General features: G+C 39.5%; 1 protein-coding gene across 10 annotated transcripts in view; it reads left to right on the top strand.

Moving 5' to 3' along the window:
* LOC309713520 (calcium-activated potassium channel subunit alpha-1a) overlaps positions 1-16,568 on the top strand; it is a 101,353-nt gene that overhangs the window by 40,766 nt on the left and 44,019 nt on the right. For 8 of the 10 annotated variants that reach the window (XM_082545207.1, XM_082545200.1, XM_082545199.1 and 5 more), the window contains 3 exons: positions 5,030-5,091; positions 10,232-10,325; positions 10,752-10,863. In XM_082545207.1, the coding sequence (XP_082401333.1) occupies positions 5,030-5,091; positions 10,232-10,325; positions 10,752-10,863 (268 nt within the window). Of the gene's footprint in view, positions 1-5,029; positions 5,092-10,231; positions 10,326-10,751; positions 10,864-10,884; positions 16,534-16,568 lie in introns of those variants that run through there. The other 2 variants (XM_082545206.1, XM_082545208.1) reach the window with 2 other exon arrangements.

The raw sequence follows: 16,568 nt of genomic DNA on the forward strand, positions 1-16,568 counted from the left end.
CTTTATTTCTTTAAACAATTAAAGTTTAAATCAATATTGCCAGAATGATGAATGTGACATTAAGACTGCTGAAGTGTGTGTGTGTGTGTGTGTGTGTGTGTCCTAGAACCTAAAAAAATAAAACAGCAGTTAACAGCCTGGCAACAAAATTTAAATATATTTAATTGTGTCTGCTGATGCTCGGAAAGTTATAACTACTCATTGACAAAATTTTAATTGTAAATCACTAAAATACTAATAAAACCTTTTTATTAGTCTGTTAGTGATGAACACGTACAGCAGATTTAGGGTGATTTCGCGTATTATTCGGTTTATTATTGTTGTTGTAAGAGTTTATTTTCCCTTCCCATTTGCAGTGTCACCTCTAGACTATTCAAATGGCCATTTCAACCAGATTCAGCAATAACAAAGATGTCCTTAATAGAAGATAGAACATATCAGCTACTTGCTGTAATGAAAATACAAGATAGAACTAAAACTGCAGATATGGCCGTGGTTTCTAAACTGTTGCTGGGTACAAACATTACTCAGAAATCATTTACAGCTACGAGTTGATCATCAACCAGGTGGCCAGTTATAACATCTCTCTAATCTTGGGTTTTCCTACTGCATGCGCTGCCCATTGAAACAGCACCGTGTCAGCAATGACACTGCAAATGTCTAAGATGTTCATCCGTTGTCTGTGTTTGTCAAGGCTGCACTCAATCACGTTTACAGCTGTTGTTGTAAACATGCTAATTTGCTGTTATCACCTCGGGAAAAGGATGAAGCGTAGTTATTGAGAACAGTCATAAAGACTCTACAGCATTGTTCACAGACCAAGGCCGATCTCACAGACGTTTACAGCTGCTCTAAAACTACAGAAACTCTGTATTTTCCCATCTCAGACAGAAATCCCAAATCAGTTTTCAGTGAAGTAAAAAAATATAAATATATATTTATATATATGAGACTGCAGCAATTTAAATTTTGTACTTTGTCCTTTAAAAAAACGAATCTGAAGTTTAAAGTTATCTTACCTTGTGGATTACAAATACTTTTCAGCTCAATGATAGCACATCAACTTATTCAGTCTCTCTTGTGCGTTTCTGTATTTTTGTGGTATACACGAGATACCTCATGAATCAATGTAGCATTTGAGGTCAGACAGATGGGCTGGCTGGAGTTTCCCGGGGTAGTCCTTAGGTCATTTTATTTTGGAAAGCATCACCGTGTGGTGGTTGAAGCTGCTGTGGGACAGTCATCCATAAGGAACATTAGGTCAGAGATTTCTGCTCCCATGAACAAATGGGATTAAGCAGTGCCGTACCCAACTCTCAATGCATCTACTGTTTATCAAGATCCTATATTTACTACACGCTTTAAGAGAACGTGGGGCAAACTGGTTACTGGTTCTCCCTCTCCTATCGGGGGAAGAGAGACTTCTATTGCAGAATTAGCACATTTCTTCCCCAACAAAAATCTTAATGAGCATTCAAAAGATCCAGATCCTTTATTTGAAAAAGGTATTTATGGGGAAAAATAAATTTATCGGATTCTCATCAAACTGCTACTGTCAGTCTTCACCTCTTTCATTTCCTTTTACCAATTTTTACAACGTTTAACTATTATTAAAATAGAAGTTTTTATGTTAGATGCTGGCTCTCGTATGTACATGATGATGGTGAGTCACACTTCAGGAAGAGTGGAGGAGAATGAGTGGGTTTTTTGATGTTTGCAGGTTGCCTTCTGAAGGCTTGAGACCTGCTTGTGCACTCTGCAGCCCTGCACACCATACACAGCATCACTGATGATATTGGAGTCAAAAATTAAATTTGTTCTTTTCTATCTATTTATCTCTTATTGAATTGGTCAATTATTTATGCAGATTGCTTCACAGATAGTTAAGCTTTCTCTTGTGAGTTTTCTTTCAGATTAAATTCCAAGTTTTAGTATTTTTTCTTAAAAGCCTTAGACATACAAGTGATAAAATCTTAAAAGCAACCCTACTTAAAACCTTTTTCACATTTAAATCAAGAAACACTTGATAACCATTAGTCATGGGTACAGCGCAAAAGCCAAACCTTATCCAAAGACACATTTACCACAAAGGTTAATGTTTTTTAATTCACTTTTTATGCCAGGTATTCAAAAACTAAATAAGTAAGAGGTTTAAAGATTCCCACCTCTTTATCACAGTCATTACACTCTGCTGATTCAATCCAAGGTAGCTGTGGGGGCACTGGAGTCTATTCCTGCTGTCGTAGTGTGAAAGGTGGGGTACACCCTGGACAACACGTAGACTAATAACTATTCATGCCCACATTCACACCTACGGCTAATTTAGGTTGGCTAATTAGCATAACCCACCCACTTCTTTGGACTGCACCCAGAGAGAAACCACTGAAGCACGGAGAGAACGCGCAGACTTCACACAGGAAGGCTCCAGCTGGTTGTAGCCGTAACACCGTGCTGCCTGTTCATCATACCGTCTCTAACAATGTAACCATTTACAGCTGATGCGACTCAGTGAATAAATATCAACCAGTGACAGCGGTGAATGTCATCTCATTTGAAAATAGGCCGATAATAGTCACCGAGGACAATGTTTAGATAATATATCTGTGCGTCATCAAGTGCAACATGAAGACCCGACTGAAAAATCTAACACCAAGAGATCAAAAGTGCTTCCTTTCAGCTGTGTAACAAAATACTGATTTAAAAAGGATCATTTTTAAATTCAAAAGTTCTTGGATTTGCCTCCAGTGACTTGTCTCATGACTTGAAACCTGCCCGTAAAGATGCAAAGTTTTTCATCCTGGCAGTGAACAGTTGTTTAAATTTCTGGGGAAAAGATTTCTTTTAATGCAAATTTCTTCTTGACGTGCAGTCTACGCTGGCATTAAGTAAGAGTATGTTGTCAAAAAATAAATGCAAATTTGAGTTGAGTATATCTTGGCAGCTCCCTTGGTTATCATGCAGGAGTGGTCAGTCCTCTCTGTGAGCTCTGTGCCCCCTTGTGGGTGGAGCCATCTGCCAGCAAACATCCGAGGGAGGCTGAATATACAGATGCGATGCATCATTATGGGATGACAGAGATGAATGATGAACGCTGGCACTGCCTGATGTCGCTTCATTGACAAACTGAGTCATGACTGCCCAGTCATTGTAACGGCCCGAGTGTGTTATTTACTGCTGTTGCTGAGTCGTCGTCTTCTGTTGGGATTAGCATTTCTAGGGTTGCAGTAACATTGTTTCCAGTTTCTAAACTGGGACAGTCAGAGGCATAAAGAGATTTCCTGGCTTTGAAAGAAGAGGGGATGATTAAAAATGCATGCGGGTGCTTTTTGTCATTACAGAGCCATCAGTGGTTGCAGGTTGACAAGACAATTTCACATCATGGAAATGAATTAACCGGGGTTCATTCATTATGCATGCCCATTGGTTTCTTGTTCAGGATGGCCATTGTGTCATTTCTAAATAGATGAAAGCCAGGTAGGCTTGCAGATAACCTGCTAGTGTATTTCGGGATGTAGAACATTTGTTCTGCTGTCTGGCAGAAACCTTTCTGTTCTTATTTGTGTCTCTCGGGGTCGCGCCCTCGTCTACATTAGCGCTGGCTGTAAAAGGGAAAATTAGGACACTTGTTTCACAACGGTTTTAATAAGCTGCTGTGCTTTTTGACTTATAAATGTCAATTGATGATGCTGTAGCATTAACATTATGTTTAAAGGATTAAAAATCTAGGTCTTCCCCATCCCAAATGGCAGAAAACTGATTGTGCAACAGCTGCATTGCAAAATGTAAGATGTATAAACTGGTTTATCTGCTTTTTAGCCTACTTTCCTTTTTTTTTTAAATGTGCTGTAGTTAGAGATTTTAGAGGTTTTTATCTTCTGGCCCGTATTTCTGATCATCTTCAGCTGCCTTTTTTGGTTGGACAAATACAAGGAGTACTCCCTGGTTTTCACTGTTAGTAGTTTTGTCAGGTGAGAACACGGGTAGACTGAAACGAAGGTGGATCAGCTGAATCTTGGTTTCTCCATCACTAGATATGCTGTTGATATAACTCCTGTGGGGCTGGCAGAAGTGATTAAGTTTCACCTAAGCTCACTCCGTGGCAGAGCTGGCGGCTCACCATCACTGACAGTCATATTTATTGCCCCGCAACCTGCTTCCCTCCTGGCCTGGGATTCTATTGGTCACTTCCAGACTTGGATCTATTCATCAGTGTCTTCTCCCTGCAGAAGAAGGCAACGTGAACAGAGTAAAAGCGACACCCTGGTTTTTATTATCGTGCTGCTTCACTGTCAACGTCGAAGCTTCAGGCTCAGCTGCATCTCCGAAAGCTGAAGCCACGTTCTGTCACTTCGCCCACACCTCCACTGCCAATTTACATGATGAGGCAAGCTCTTGCGTATTTATTTATGCTGTCAGATATACAGTAACACTGTAGTCTGTTTGTGACACTGTGACTCTTTCTTTTTGGTTTATATAACACAATAATAACAGGCTGGCAAGATGCATCAAGGTCTGCTGATTAATAGCCATCTAATATTTGCTATGTAAAACATTTGTTACGTACATGCTGCGTTTCAGGGTTTTCTGATGTCGTGGAATTAAACAATCGGGAGATATTTTCGGTTTGTTTTGACATGACTCTGAAACCCAGATGATGATCAGTTTATGGTGAAGCTGTGACCAAAAAAGAAACGTTTGGGGATTTTTGTTTTTTCTTTGTTGGGCAAAGACAAATATCCATATGGTGTAAACTGTACAGTTTTTAAATGTATTTGATTTTTTTTAAGCTTGCTAATATGTCATCGTATTTCAACCTAATCCAGTTGTTTTTCTCATTTTCTAAAAGTTGTTAAATCAGTTAAAATAGTGAAATAAATGAAATAATTAGAGACAAATGTGGCTCGTGTCCATTTACCAATACATCTTAAAGATTAAAAAACTGCTGTCTAGTCCAGTGTGCATGTGTATATACTGTACTGTACCACTTCAACTTAAAGTAAAAATATATATTTTTTCCCATTCTCTGCAGGTGGTGCTCGTTTTTGCACTCAGCATCGGAGCCCTTGTGATATACTTCATAGATTCCTCTGAGTAAGTAATTAGCTTTAAACTTACTCTGTAATTTTTTCTTTTCCCCTGTAGCTCACAGGTTTTTGAGAGTTTAACTGATATGACTCACTTTAAGATCAGTAACCTCATAGCTAGACACAGTCTTCATGGAAATGTAACCTCATAGCAGCTCTACCAATCAGAGCATGTCTGTAGATGGATTAATGAAACTGATATCAGAAGTTTGTTCTTCAGTTTTGCTGTCCTTGGCCTCAAAACCTGTTTTCAGTCATGAGCTCCAGGAAATTTTCAGGTCACCGTCTGAAGTCGTCTTGTTGCCAGCCTCATCCTTCCTTCTGGAAGCACTCCTCGGTGTAGTGTGCAGAAGGCAGGACATGTAATGGTCACTCACCAGCTGTGAATTCACCTGAGAAATACCCGCGTCACTCGCATATGGGTACAAACTGGTGCTGTCAGACATTATGTTGACTTTGGAGCAGGTTAATGACTGTTTAACGTCTGATCCAACTAGCTAATGGTGGAAAATTTGTAGGGGAGCGCAGTGCAATTAGAAAAAGTCAGTCAGGTTTGAATTAGCTTAATTCACTTTACAAAGAACCGCAGTTTAGTTCCAGGGAAATGAATATAAAGTGTAGTAATAACACTGCTGATGTTTCTGTTACATTACAGTCTAAATTGCTAAAATCTATTGTAGTTCTATTTGTAGTAGTGCAGACACATGAATGTGAAGTTCATGTAAGGTAGCCTTAATACCACTGAGTGCTTTGTCATGGTTATATGGCATTTAGAACACGGGCTTGCTATTTTTTGCTTGTTTGTTGTTTAATCCAATCATTTTCCAGGTAAACTGCTCCGGTCCTCCTTTGCGATCTCCGCTGACGACCAGCTAGAGCTCACAGATGAAATTTGCTTAATCTCTGTAATGAAAGGATCAGACTTTCAAAGAGGCAGGAAAGTCCAAAATTTCCTGTTCAAAACAATCGCCATCGGTAATCAGACTAGAGGAAGCGGGAGGCTCTTTAAGCTACATGTGAGGCAGTATACTGTTACTGCGGCCTTGTGGTGTTTGGACACAGTGTCATTAAGAAAGTGGGGTAAAACACGCCAGGATAAAAGCTTCTATCAAGCCCACAGTGAGTCTCCACTGGGAGTAATGTTAAAGCAGAGAAGGGAAAATGAGCTGTAAACTCATATAATCAGCCTCCTGCAGGCACACGTTCAGCTTATTTGTTATTGCATAAGAAGACGTACAGCTGAGGGCTTGGCTTGCTCTGATGTGGTTTGCAAGCATGATCTCATTTCATTATCTGGACACGCTCAGATAGAGTTACATCCTTACCGATGCCATCTGTGGCCTCCTGTTCTCAGAACTTGCCTGTAGTGTCTCCGAGTGCCTTTTCACCTGATGGAGGATGACGTTCAACCCCTCTCTCTTTAAACTCATCATGCATAAGAAGAGACATTGTTAAATGTAGAAGGACTGATGCCCTAGCACCTGCTTGCTGACTTATATCCATATTAGTTCAATGAGGCTCTCTGCCTGAGTTTTCAGTCAGTATTATCCAGGTCTTTCTATTATTCAGACACCATTTTTTCACTACTTGGAGCCAAAGAGCAGCCAGTTAGCTGCTCTCTCGCAAGTGGCAGCAGACTGTAACAGATATAGCCTTTCCTGTAATTAGTGCAAGCCTTGCTGAGGCTGTTATATGATGGACAGGCTGACCTAACTTAAAGTGACATGGAGAGAGATGTCAACATAGCAGACCCACTTATATTCAGAGAAGAGCTGTGAGCTGCACAGAGGAGGTTTAGGTCTGTACATGGAGCTCTAATTCATAAATCTTGAGTTTTGTCTTACTGTGGACGTCATGGTTCTATGTAACTGTCATTTTTAAGTCTGGATCACCTGATCAGCTGGAGAGATGTCCCATACTAACAAACTATTACATGTTTTCATTTTATCTTCTTAGTTTTAAATAGTTTGGTTGTTTATTTCAATAATGACTTTAAACACTCAAAGATTCTAGACTTCATATACAGCTAACAAACTTAGACTGTATATAGAAGATGGGCATAGCTATCGTGCTGTCAAATCATATCCTGCTTTTCCTCCTTTTTGACTATATTTACAAAATGGACAACCTTTTTTTATTCAGTTCACACCATAAACTCACCAACAGGCTCTTTAATGATGAATTTATTAGAAAGAATGCAAATCCAAGTCCCAGTCACATAGCCCTAGAGACCAGTTGGCAACCACCTTGCAACCACTGTTCACTAGGGAAAAATGTGTGTTTCCCAAATAAAAGTTGCCAGTGGTTACCAGTGATGAAACTGAATTGCAATCAAAGGATGCTGCACCAAAAGCCTTCTCGTGATTGTTTATGACATTGAGGTACTGACATCACACATAGTTTGCATAGAAGATGCAGACTTATCTGAAAACACTCTGCAACTAATCGCTAAGTTTTTGTAAAACCGTAAAAGTGCAACACAAACTGGAAACAGAAAAACTTTGAAAATCAAAGCTGTACTTTTTGAAACATGTTGGTTTCAGTGGTACGGCACAACTTGTAGGTTTGTGTCGCAATTTTTCAAGCTTCACTAGAGTTCGTGGATAATTAGTGAGTGTTTGCAGACAAGTGGACATCTTCCATGCAGACTATGGGAAACTATGCCAATCTGTTAGCAACCAAAGCAATCAGAAGGAGGTCTTTGATGCATCACCATCTTAGACTGATTTTAACTAGCTCGCAAACCTGTTGAGGAATACACATTTCCCTGTGGCACCCAGTGGATACTATGTGGTTGCCGGCCGGGTGACTGCGTGACTGAGGCCTGTGCACCTGAACACTGACTTGGCTTTTTTAGACCTGGAATCTACGTCCATCTTTTATATACAGTACATGTGACAAACCCAGAGTTACCTTTAACAGGCAGTAGCTGATTTTTTTCACCACTTGTGAAGAGAACATTAACACTGACAAAAAGAAATGATGTTGGATTTGAAACAAGTGGTTATGTATACATCCAGAATCTCCTCTTAGCTCTACTTTTGAGCCTTTTTGAGCTGGTAGAAACAATAAGTCTTAAATATTCTCAGAATTTGTATGAAAATATTCCTTTACTTTGCAAAATATATGCACATACAGTATCATCAGACAGCATTAACCCAGTTACATGCGAGCTGGTCCATCTTGATTGATCTGAGCCTGAATTGAATGAAGGTGGGAGAGACCAGATCTGCTGTGGGCAAGGACTGTTTCATGATCCATAACACTCCTAGACATCTTCCAAACCAGGCCTGCTGGAACTCAATTATTTAGCTCTGCAGATCTGCCTGTGTGTGGTCTGTCATCCTGCAATGATGGGGATTTACTGGACCGATGTGTCATTACGGTGAACGAGCATGGGCTATTCTTAGAGATGCCATGGAGAAGATGAGTTAGGATTTTATTTTTCACCACCTTCTCTGTAAATTTTGAATACATAAAAAGAGCAATGCAGACATTAAGTACTGTATTGTTGTACACTGAGGATGTAAACCATTCTAGGTTTACTAAGTCTTATTTTAATTAGAATTACTAAATATCTTAGAGAGTCGTTGAAGGTTGTAAAAAAAAATTAAGCGTTAAAATTTAACAGAACTATAATGAAGCCTCTATATAGCTAACGTTTAGAGAATAGATCCTCGAATAGAACTGGGATGAAACCTGACGACTATCAGTCATCATCACATCAGTGATGCTAAAGCTAAAGATCAAATGGGAGTCACTGCTCTGTATCGGATTGGTTCAAAAAAATAATCACTTTGTGTACTCCACAGGGAAAGTGTTTTATCACAGGGAGGCTATTAGTTGTTTTTTTTTTTTTCACGTAACAAAAGCAATTTGCTTTAATCCGAGTGGTATTAAACAGCACAGGGGAGAACTGCAGCTGCTGAGCAGTGTGCATTAGCGAAGCTTGTGAATTCAAGTGTAGGGGCCCTGCAGGTAAAGAGAGCCAACAAGCTAAATCCATGAGAGATACCTGCTTGGAGCTAATGTGATTCAAAAGATCTCTACGTGCAGTCTCTGCTTGCAGGAAAAAACCCCAAAAGTTTATCAGCCAATTTTGTGGATAAAATCAAAAATAATCAAAAATCATAATAAAAAAGTTCTTTGGGCTTAGATAGACAAATATGATTTGTATGATGAATGGTCTAAAAATCAAAAGTGTTCATCTGTGTCTAAAAGCAGCAAAATTGTCGTACATGAACTTGCTCTAGATTGACTAACCGATTCATTACTACAGTGCAGATTCCCACTTTAACACAACTAACAGTCACTGTTTACATAAATGATCAGCTGTTCATTAAAACATTTATTAATCAGTTAATGCTTTAACTGCTTACTGTTTCTCAGTCTTGTTCTATTTTAAATGTGCACTAAGCCTGTGTTTTCATTTTAGGTGTTAGTAATAATAATAATTAAGGCTTTTTTTTTTTCACTTTCAGGACATGAATATTGGTACGCAATCATACTAACCTATTACATTTACATTTACTTGGTTAATTATTTCTCTTTATTTGAATTCTTTGTGCCAGATACAAGCTTATTAAGGGTGAGACTTCACTACATTGCTAGCATTTGCTATGGCTGCTTGATTTCATTAAACAAAAAAAAGAGACATGAACCCTGCATGCATTTAACCCTTAAACTACTGCTTTGCCTCTGCATTTCCATCATGTTTGATCTAATATTTATGCGAAATGTTTGCATATGAGATGGGAAATGCAAGACTCATGGGAACGGAGCACCGTTTCAATGTGAAATATTGCTCTGGGAATTCAACATATTCTTCAGATACATTGCTTTGCAGTTATTTAAGGGTTAATCAGGTACAGCAACAAGTTACTGCTTGTGTGACAATAAATGCATGCCCTTTCTCAACAGAAAAAAACATTGGAAAACACTTACTATTGCACTTTTTTGAGCACTTATTTTTCTCTTCTTTTTGGAAATCTTAAAAATGCATTTTCAGGAAAAGAAGAATGCATCTTTTATGTTTTATTTTTCATGAAACATTTTGATTTCAAAGAAATGACCTTGTGTTTTCACACTCCATTGTCAGTACCTGCCTTTGGACATGAGCATCTTTTGTTTTTGTCTCTGTCTAACAGTCCCATCGAGTCCTGTCAGAACTTCTACAAAGACTTCACGTTGCAGATTGACATGGCATTCAACGTCTTCTTCTTGCTCTACTTTGGCCTCCGTGTAAGTAGAACTCAGAGTCCCCATCTCAGTTAACTCTTTCCCCCTTGGACGCCTACTAGATGTAGCCCTTGTTTCTCTTTTCCAAACTGAGCAGTTTGTGTCATGTTTGCTTCCAGAACAAACTGACTGTGCGTGCATCAGAAGTTAGTGAGGGTGATCTTTGCCTATACAGCTTAACTGGAGCTACCCTGGGAAAAACCCAGGAACCTATTCTAATGGTCATCAAACCACATCTTTGCTGATATATATTAAGGTGTCAAAACTTGTCAATAAGGGTAAAGAAGAAGTCGTGATTACGTCCTTATTGGGGAAAGCGTTAAGGGAAGATTTATGAATTTTCCTCTGTGATTTTTCTCTTGTGTTTTCATTTGAAAGTAGCAAATTTCTCTCTTTTTAAAATTTTTACTCTACTCTTTGTATTCGCAGTTTATTGCTGCCAATGACAAGCTGTGGTTCTGGCTGGAGGTGAACTCTGTGGTGGACTTCTTCACCGTTCCTCCAGTGTTTGTGTCAGTGTACCTGAACAGGAGCTGGCTTGGTAAGAAGGCTCTCTTTACTGGCAGTGAATCAATGAGCATTTATTTACCAGCGGCCTGCAGTGCCCCCTGGTGGATTTAACAAGTCTAACAGCTGTCGTTTGCACACCAGATAATCTCAGCACATCACTAAAGCTGCAAAGACAGACATTGGTGCGCCCCTATTGTTAGCCATATAAGTTTGATGCTTTTGTCATGAAATTAACTTCAAGCTGACACATTGCATGACGTGCATGAAGAATACGATTCTCACTATCATGATGGAATTGTGCATCATTTTCAAAAACCTCTGGTACAGCACAGCATGTAAGTTGATTAGCAATAATGACTCAAACGCTTTGTTATCTTTGTTCACTGAACTCATGCTGGCTTGCTTTAACGTAGGATCAAATGTTGTATGACTGAAAAGGTGTGCCACTTGAGTCCATGTCTTTGGCCCGGTCTTGTGCTTAGCAGGCTTTATACTGCAGTTGTCATTCACATACCCTTCACCTCTCCAGCAGAGCTCTCTACGGCACCGTTAATAACACTCAAATGAAATCACGGTGTGGCTGAAAAGTACACGAAAGGATAAAAAAAGGTAACAGGCTTTGTTGGGGGCTTGAGCGCAAGAATACAAGTCAATCTTCTAAATGTCTGAAGCTCATCACTCGGAGAGGTCTGTGAGAAATTAGGGGATTAAGTTGAGGGGTTGAAGAACAAACCTTCCATATAACCAACAGCAGCTATGCTTTCAGCAAGAAACACTCCTGCCCTCTTAAGTCAGTAGAACAGCCTGATTACTACACTTCAATAATGTGCCTGTGCATTTTCACTGAGCAGATTTATTGTGACTTGCGGTGTCAAAACAGGAAACAGTAGAATGTATTGATGCTGGTTGCTGCTGCCATCTGGTGGACACATGGGAGTATAGCTTGCATTTTAGCTGATCGGCTGTCTTTTGGATATCAGATTGTTATTTTGTTTATACATGTTGTAGACTGTCTATAGTGTTATATACATTTACATATAGTTATTGTGTTATTCATCAACTCCTTAATGGTATTTGTACTTGTACTTGATGTCTGGTCCAATTTCTGTGTTTTTGTTGGATTATTTAATCTGCAAAATTTCACAATGTGTGCAGACTGGTTGTTGCTTTGCTTTTGGCACTGAGTTAGCATTTATGGACAGTGCATCAAAAGAGAAGAATATTTCTTTAGAGATGATGTAAAAGTCATTCATCCACGTAGCAGAGCAGAATGACACCGTAGGAACACTTCTGTTCAGTTTCAGCGTTGGTTTTCCATCTATCATAGCAGTCTAAGGCTTACTAACACAACAAATATGTCTGCTTGTCGTCAAGAAACACAACAGCCATGTCACAGTGATTAAATCACTATTATCCACATAATGTTAGAGCGATATTGTGGTTCGGACACACAGTTTGTTTTATTATTAGTCGATCGCTTCTAATATCTTTATGTCTAAGAAGCTCAGATTAGCAAACGACTCAAATCATGGTCATAATATCAACATATATTTTGATACACCTCTAATAGTTTACATTATATGACAACATTTCTCTTGTCAGTACTCATATAGCCAACAGTAGCCTTCTGAGAATCTGCCTATGTACATAGGTTTGTTCGGTTAAGGCTGCATTTTCTAAATTGTCAAACAGCGTGAGCAGCACTGAGATTCGGTTATTACGGTTAGCACCCCGTTGTTCCGCTGTTACTGTTTGTGTAGGTGTTGTTGCTTTTGTTGTTCGCTCAGCCCCGCGTGACTCATTTCACTGTATTTCATACAAGCCAAAACAGAGAGCTTCCTGTCACACATCAGGTGCATGGGCAGGAGATAGAAGGCTGTCTAGAGAATGAAATTACACATGCGCAGCCTGTATGCTGGATATTAGTTTTTAATATTGTACTCGTAGGCTACTGTCGAGGGTTTAGAAAAAAAACATTCGGGCATGATTTGCGAATTAAAAGCAGAGCTGTAAATAATAAAATTGTTGGTAATTCATACTAAATTATTCCATTTACCTGCTTTAGTTTTGAGGGTGTCATCCTGCCCATGCTGGCTCACTGGGACACTTATAGAATAGAGAGGTCTATTTAATTTTACTGATTAAAAAAAGTATTTCTGCTGATCGCTCTTAACTCCAAGCATAAAAATGTATTGTTGTTTCTTTTCTTTCTTTCTTTTTCAATGGAAAGCATCTTAATCTCTTTTAGTATGGTCGGTGCAGTTGGTCATGGAGGATTTAGTGTGTGGCTAAACTGAGGTCAAACAAGTGATGAGGTCGCATCCGGCTCAGCTGCTGTCGAATTGCCTCTTCCATTCGAAAGTCCAAATTTCACTGAGTGCTTAGCTGAACTGCCAATCTGCCGGTCCTGCTGTCTGAACGCTTTGACACAAATACATCCAGTTTGCACCAATATTATCGCACATTAACAAGCTCATTGATGCATGACAGGCTTCGGGGTGCGAGCATGACACACATTTTGGATGTTACGGAGAATATGCCTTCAGATATTTCACGCAGAAACAAACTGCAGCAGCTGAAAAGATAATAGTTTTTGGTTCTGAGTTTTTATGCTTCGTATGCAGTCACGGGACAGTTTATTAGGTACACCTTACTAGCACTGGGTTCGGCCCTGTTTTGCTTTAGAACTCCCTTAATTCTTTGTGGCATAGGTTGAACAAGCTGTTGGAAAAATGCTTTAGAGATTTTGTTCCATAGTGACATGACAGCATCATGGAATTGCTGCAGATTTGTCAACTGCACATCCACAATCTCCTATACCACCACATAACAAAGGTGCTCTGTTGTTGTTTGAGATGATTTGAGCTTTGTGACATGGCATGTTATCCTGCTGGAAGCAGCCATGAGGATACGGTTACACTATGGTCATAAAGTAATGAATATCATCACCATCAATACTCAGGTGGGCCATGGCATTTAAATAATACTCAGTTGCTACTAAGGGGCCCACAGTATGTGAAGATAATATTCCCCACAAAAACAACTTAGCCGAGGAGTGGAATCTGGTGTGGTCTTCTCCTGTGGGAGCCCATCTGCTTCAGAGTTTGTCCACAGATGCTTTTCTGCATATCTTGGTCTTTTTATTACTTTGAAGCACTCTGCCATGTGATTGGCTAATCATATATTTGCATTGACAAGCAGTTGAACAGGTGTACCTAAAAAAGTGGCTGGTGAGTGTAAGTTGACATGCATCTTTGCTCATAGAAAAATGTCATATTTTGCATGTTTAGTTTACTGATCTGTGGTTCCAAGTGTTTTTGGCTTTTGGCGCCTTCACTCACGTCTCTTTGCAACACTTCGTGGACTGATATCTGAGTCATGAATTAGTAAGAACAATGAAGTCCTGAAGTAGTAAAATGAGCCCAGATTATTTTTTACAGCTGTTATTCTTTTATGTACCTTTCTAACTGCACCGATGTGCACCAGTGTAACCGAATTTAAATATTTGTGATATGTGTTAAATAAATAAAGAGGTTGAAGAGCCCAGATACATTTCAGATAATTACAGGACCTGAAAAAAACCCTCTTTTTAAAATTTCACTCTTTTCTCAGTTAGTTCTCTTCAGATTACTCTTAATATCACTTGAATATTAAAACGAGTCCTTTAATTGAACTGCCCAGTCTTCTGAAATGCACTAAAAGGATGAATGAATGAACTTCAGTTCATGTATTTTTTCTGTACGGTGATTTTTTTTTTTGTATAACTACAATAACAGCTATTACATCAGCTACGATTAATTTAGGGATTATTGTTGAAGCACTAAATCCATAGTAAAACACAACAGTGATTGCCAAAGCTTTTCATTTTTCCCTACACAGCTTTACTGTTCACATGACATCTTGCTTCCTGCTCTAAATGTGAGACTACAATACATTCTGTGCCTTTCCAAGATTAGAGAATGAAATTTGGTTTGTCAGCAGCAGTTGCCGTGTTATTGGGATGAGATGTAGGCTACATTGTGAAGCCAGCTGATGGACAGACTTGCTGTCTGGCCTCTTCCTTTCCCTGGATGATTCCTAAAGGAGCTTACACTCTAATATCCTGATGGGAAAAGGGTTTGCTTTAAGCTCGCCACGAGGATACTGTGAAGGTCCGAGGTAAATCAGATCAAAATACTTCTTCGAAAAAAAGACCTGTTTTTGACACCAGCCCGTCGGGTGCAAATATGAAACATGAAAGCACCTGACTGTTTTTGTGGATTTTTTAATTTTTTTATATTCTGGAGGAGATTTTAAAAAATTTTTTCATGTGAAATATTTGGTAAGGCAGACGAAGAACAGTGAAGACGTGGATGTGAAGTAGATTTCGGACTAAAGCTGAAGACTTTCACCCAATTTCTAGACATGATTCCTACTAAGATGTTAGTGTACAGGGGGCCTGATGGAGGCACACACTCCCAGAAGGTTTCTAGTACAAGAAGACGGAAAAAATCCACCGGGGAGCTCTTCCAGAATGGCTACAGGGTGAGGATGGGCCACGGCCAGGTGATTGATAAAGAGGACCAGGACAGCATTTGCTACAGCTTCGGTGCATGCTTCCATGTAATCTCCTACTGGGGTAAGATCCTCAGGACGTGAGAGCGGAGGGGAATCTCTTTCTAAAGCCCTGTGTTGGATGCTGTGGGTCAGCTGGAGCATGTTCAAAATTTGCTCTGTGCTATGCTCTGCATCTGGCAAACACTCGCTTGGCACGGCATAACACAGTTAGTTGTTATAAAAAAGAAAAAAAAAAGATGATTTATTTTTATTTTCTCTAACTGAATGATTGCCTGTAATGTCTTTGATTTGTGTCACTTGGCATTCACACAAATCCACTCCAGCAGGAGAATTTATCATCCCAATTAATGCAGAGGGATACGGATTTAACTTGATTGCTCTCTCTTGGCTGAGGTGGCGTTTAATTTTTTATGCAGCTCAAACACTGTGAATAGTGCAGCTTTTCTTTCTCAAAATGAGTGAGTTCTATGAATCATTTAGATTTCAAGCTCAGATATGAGGCGCCCTTTAGCAGGCTGTTTGCTGCAGTGCGGCGATGAAGCGTAGCGCAAATATTTGACTTTATCAGATGTGATTTTGTGGCAGATCATCTGAGCTTATCGACAGTAACGGCATTAAACACGCGATGACACGGTCGTCATTTAACCTGAATGTGAATACAGCCAAGTGGTGATTATGAGCAGGAGCTCATGCTGGCGTTTGTTGGTGTTCTGCCGTCCTTGGACTGTTGGCAGCGTGCACCGGCTCCATTTTTTTCTCCCAACAAATAAATACCCTCAAATTTAGGATTTGACGTCACATCTGTTTACTCATTCAATTTGGCGTGGCAGCATCCACCTGTCTTTACTCTAATCCAGGTTTTCATCTCGTCCACGTTCAGTTTTATCCACTGGGAATGACGCACGTATCAGGTAGATGCCGGTGCAGAGCGGGGCTCTTGAGATTAAAACACAGTGTTATGAGTTGATGAAGATCTGGGATGCCGAGCTTGTTTTGTGTTTTTTATTATGCTTTATTTCCCCACAAATATTTCAAATATTTTCTTTTAATATCGTAAGTGCTTAGTACCTGTCGATCTGTTGGACTTTACTTTTTGTCAATATGAATCCAATGAAGCTTGTAAACATGGATGAAAGTATGAAAGGTATGGTTGTTAAATGACGATCAGATATCATTCAC

The sequence above is a fragment of the Aulonocara stuartgranti genome (assembly GCF_965226115.1).
Source record: "Aulonocara stuartgranti genome assembly, chromosome: 8".
In the NCBI taxonomy this organism is placed as follows: domain Eukaryota; kingdom Metazoa; phylum Chordata; class Actinopteri; order Cichliformes; family Cichlidae; genus Aulonocara; species Aulonocara stuartgranti.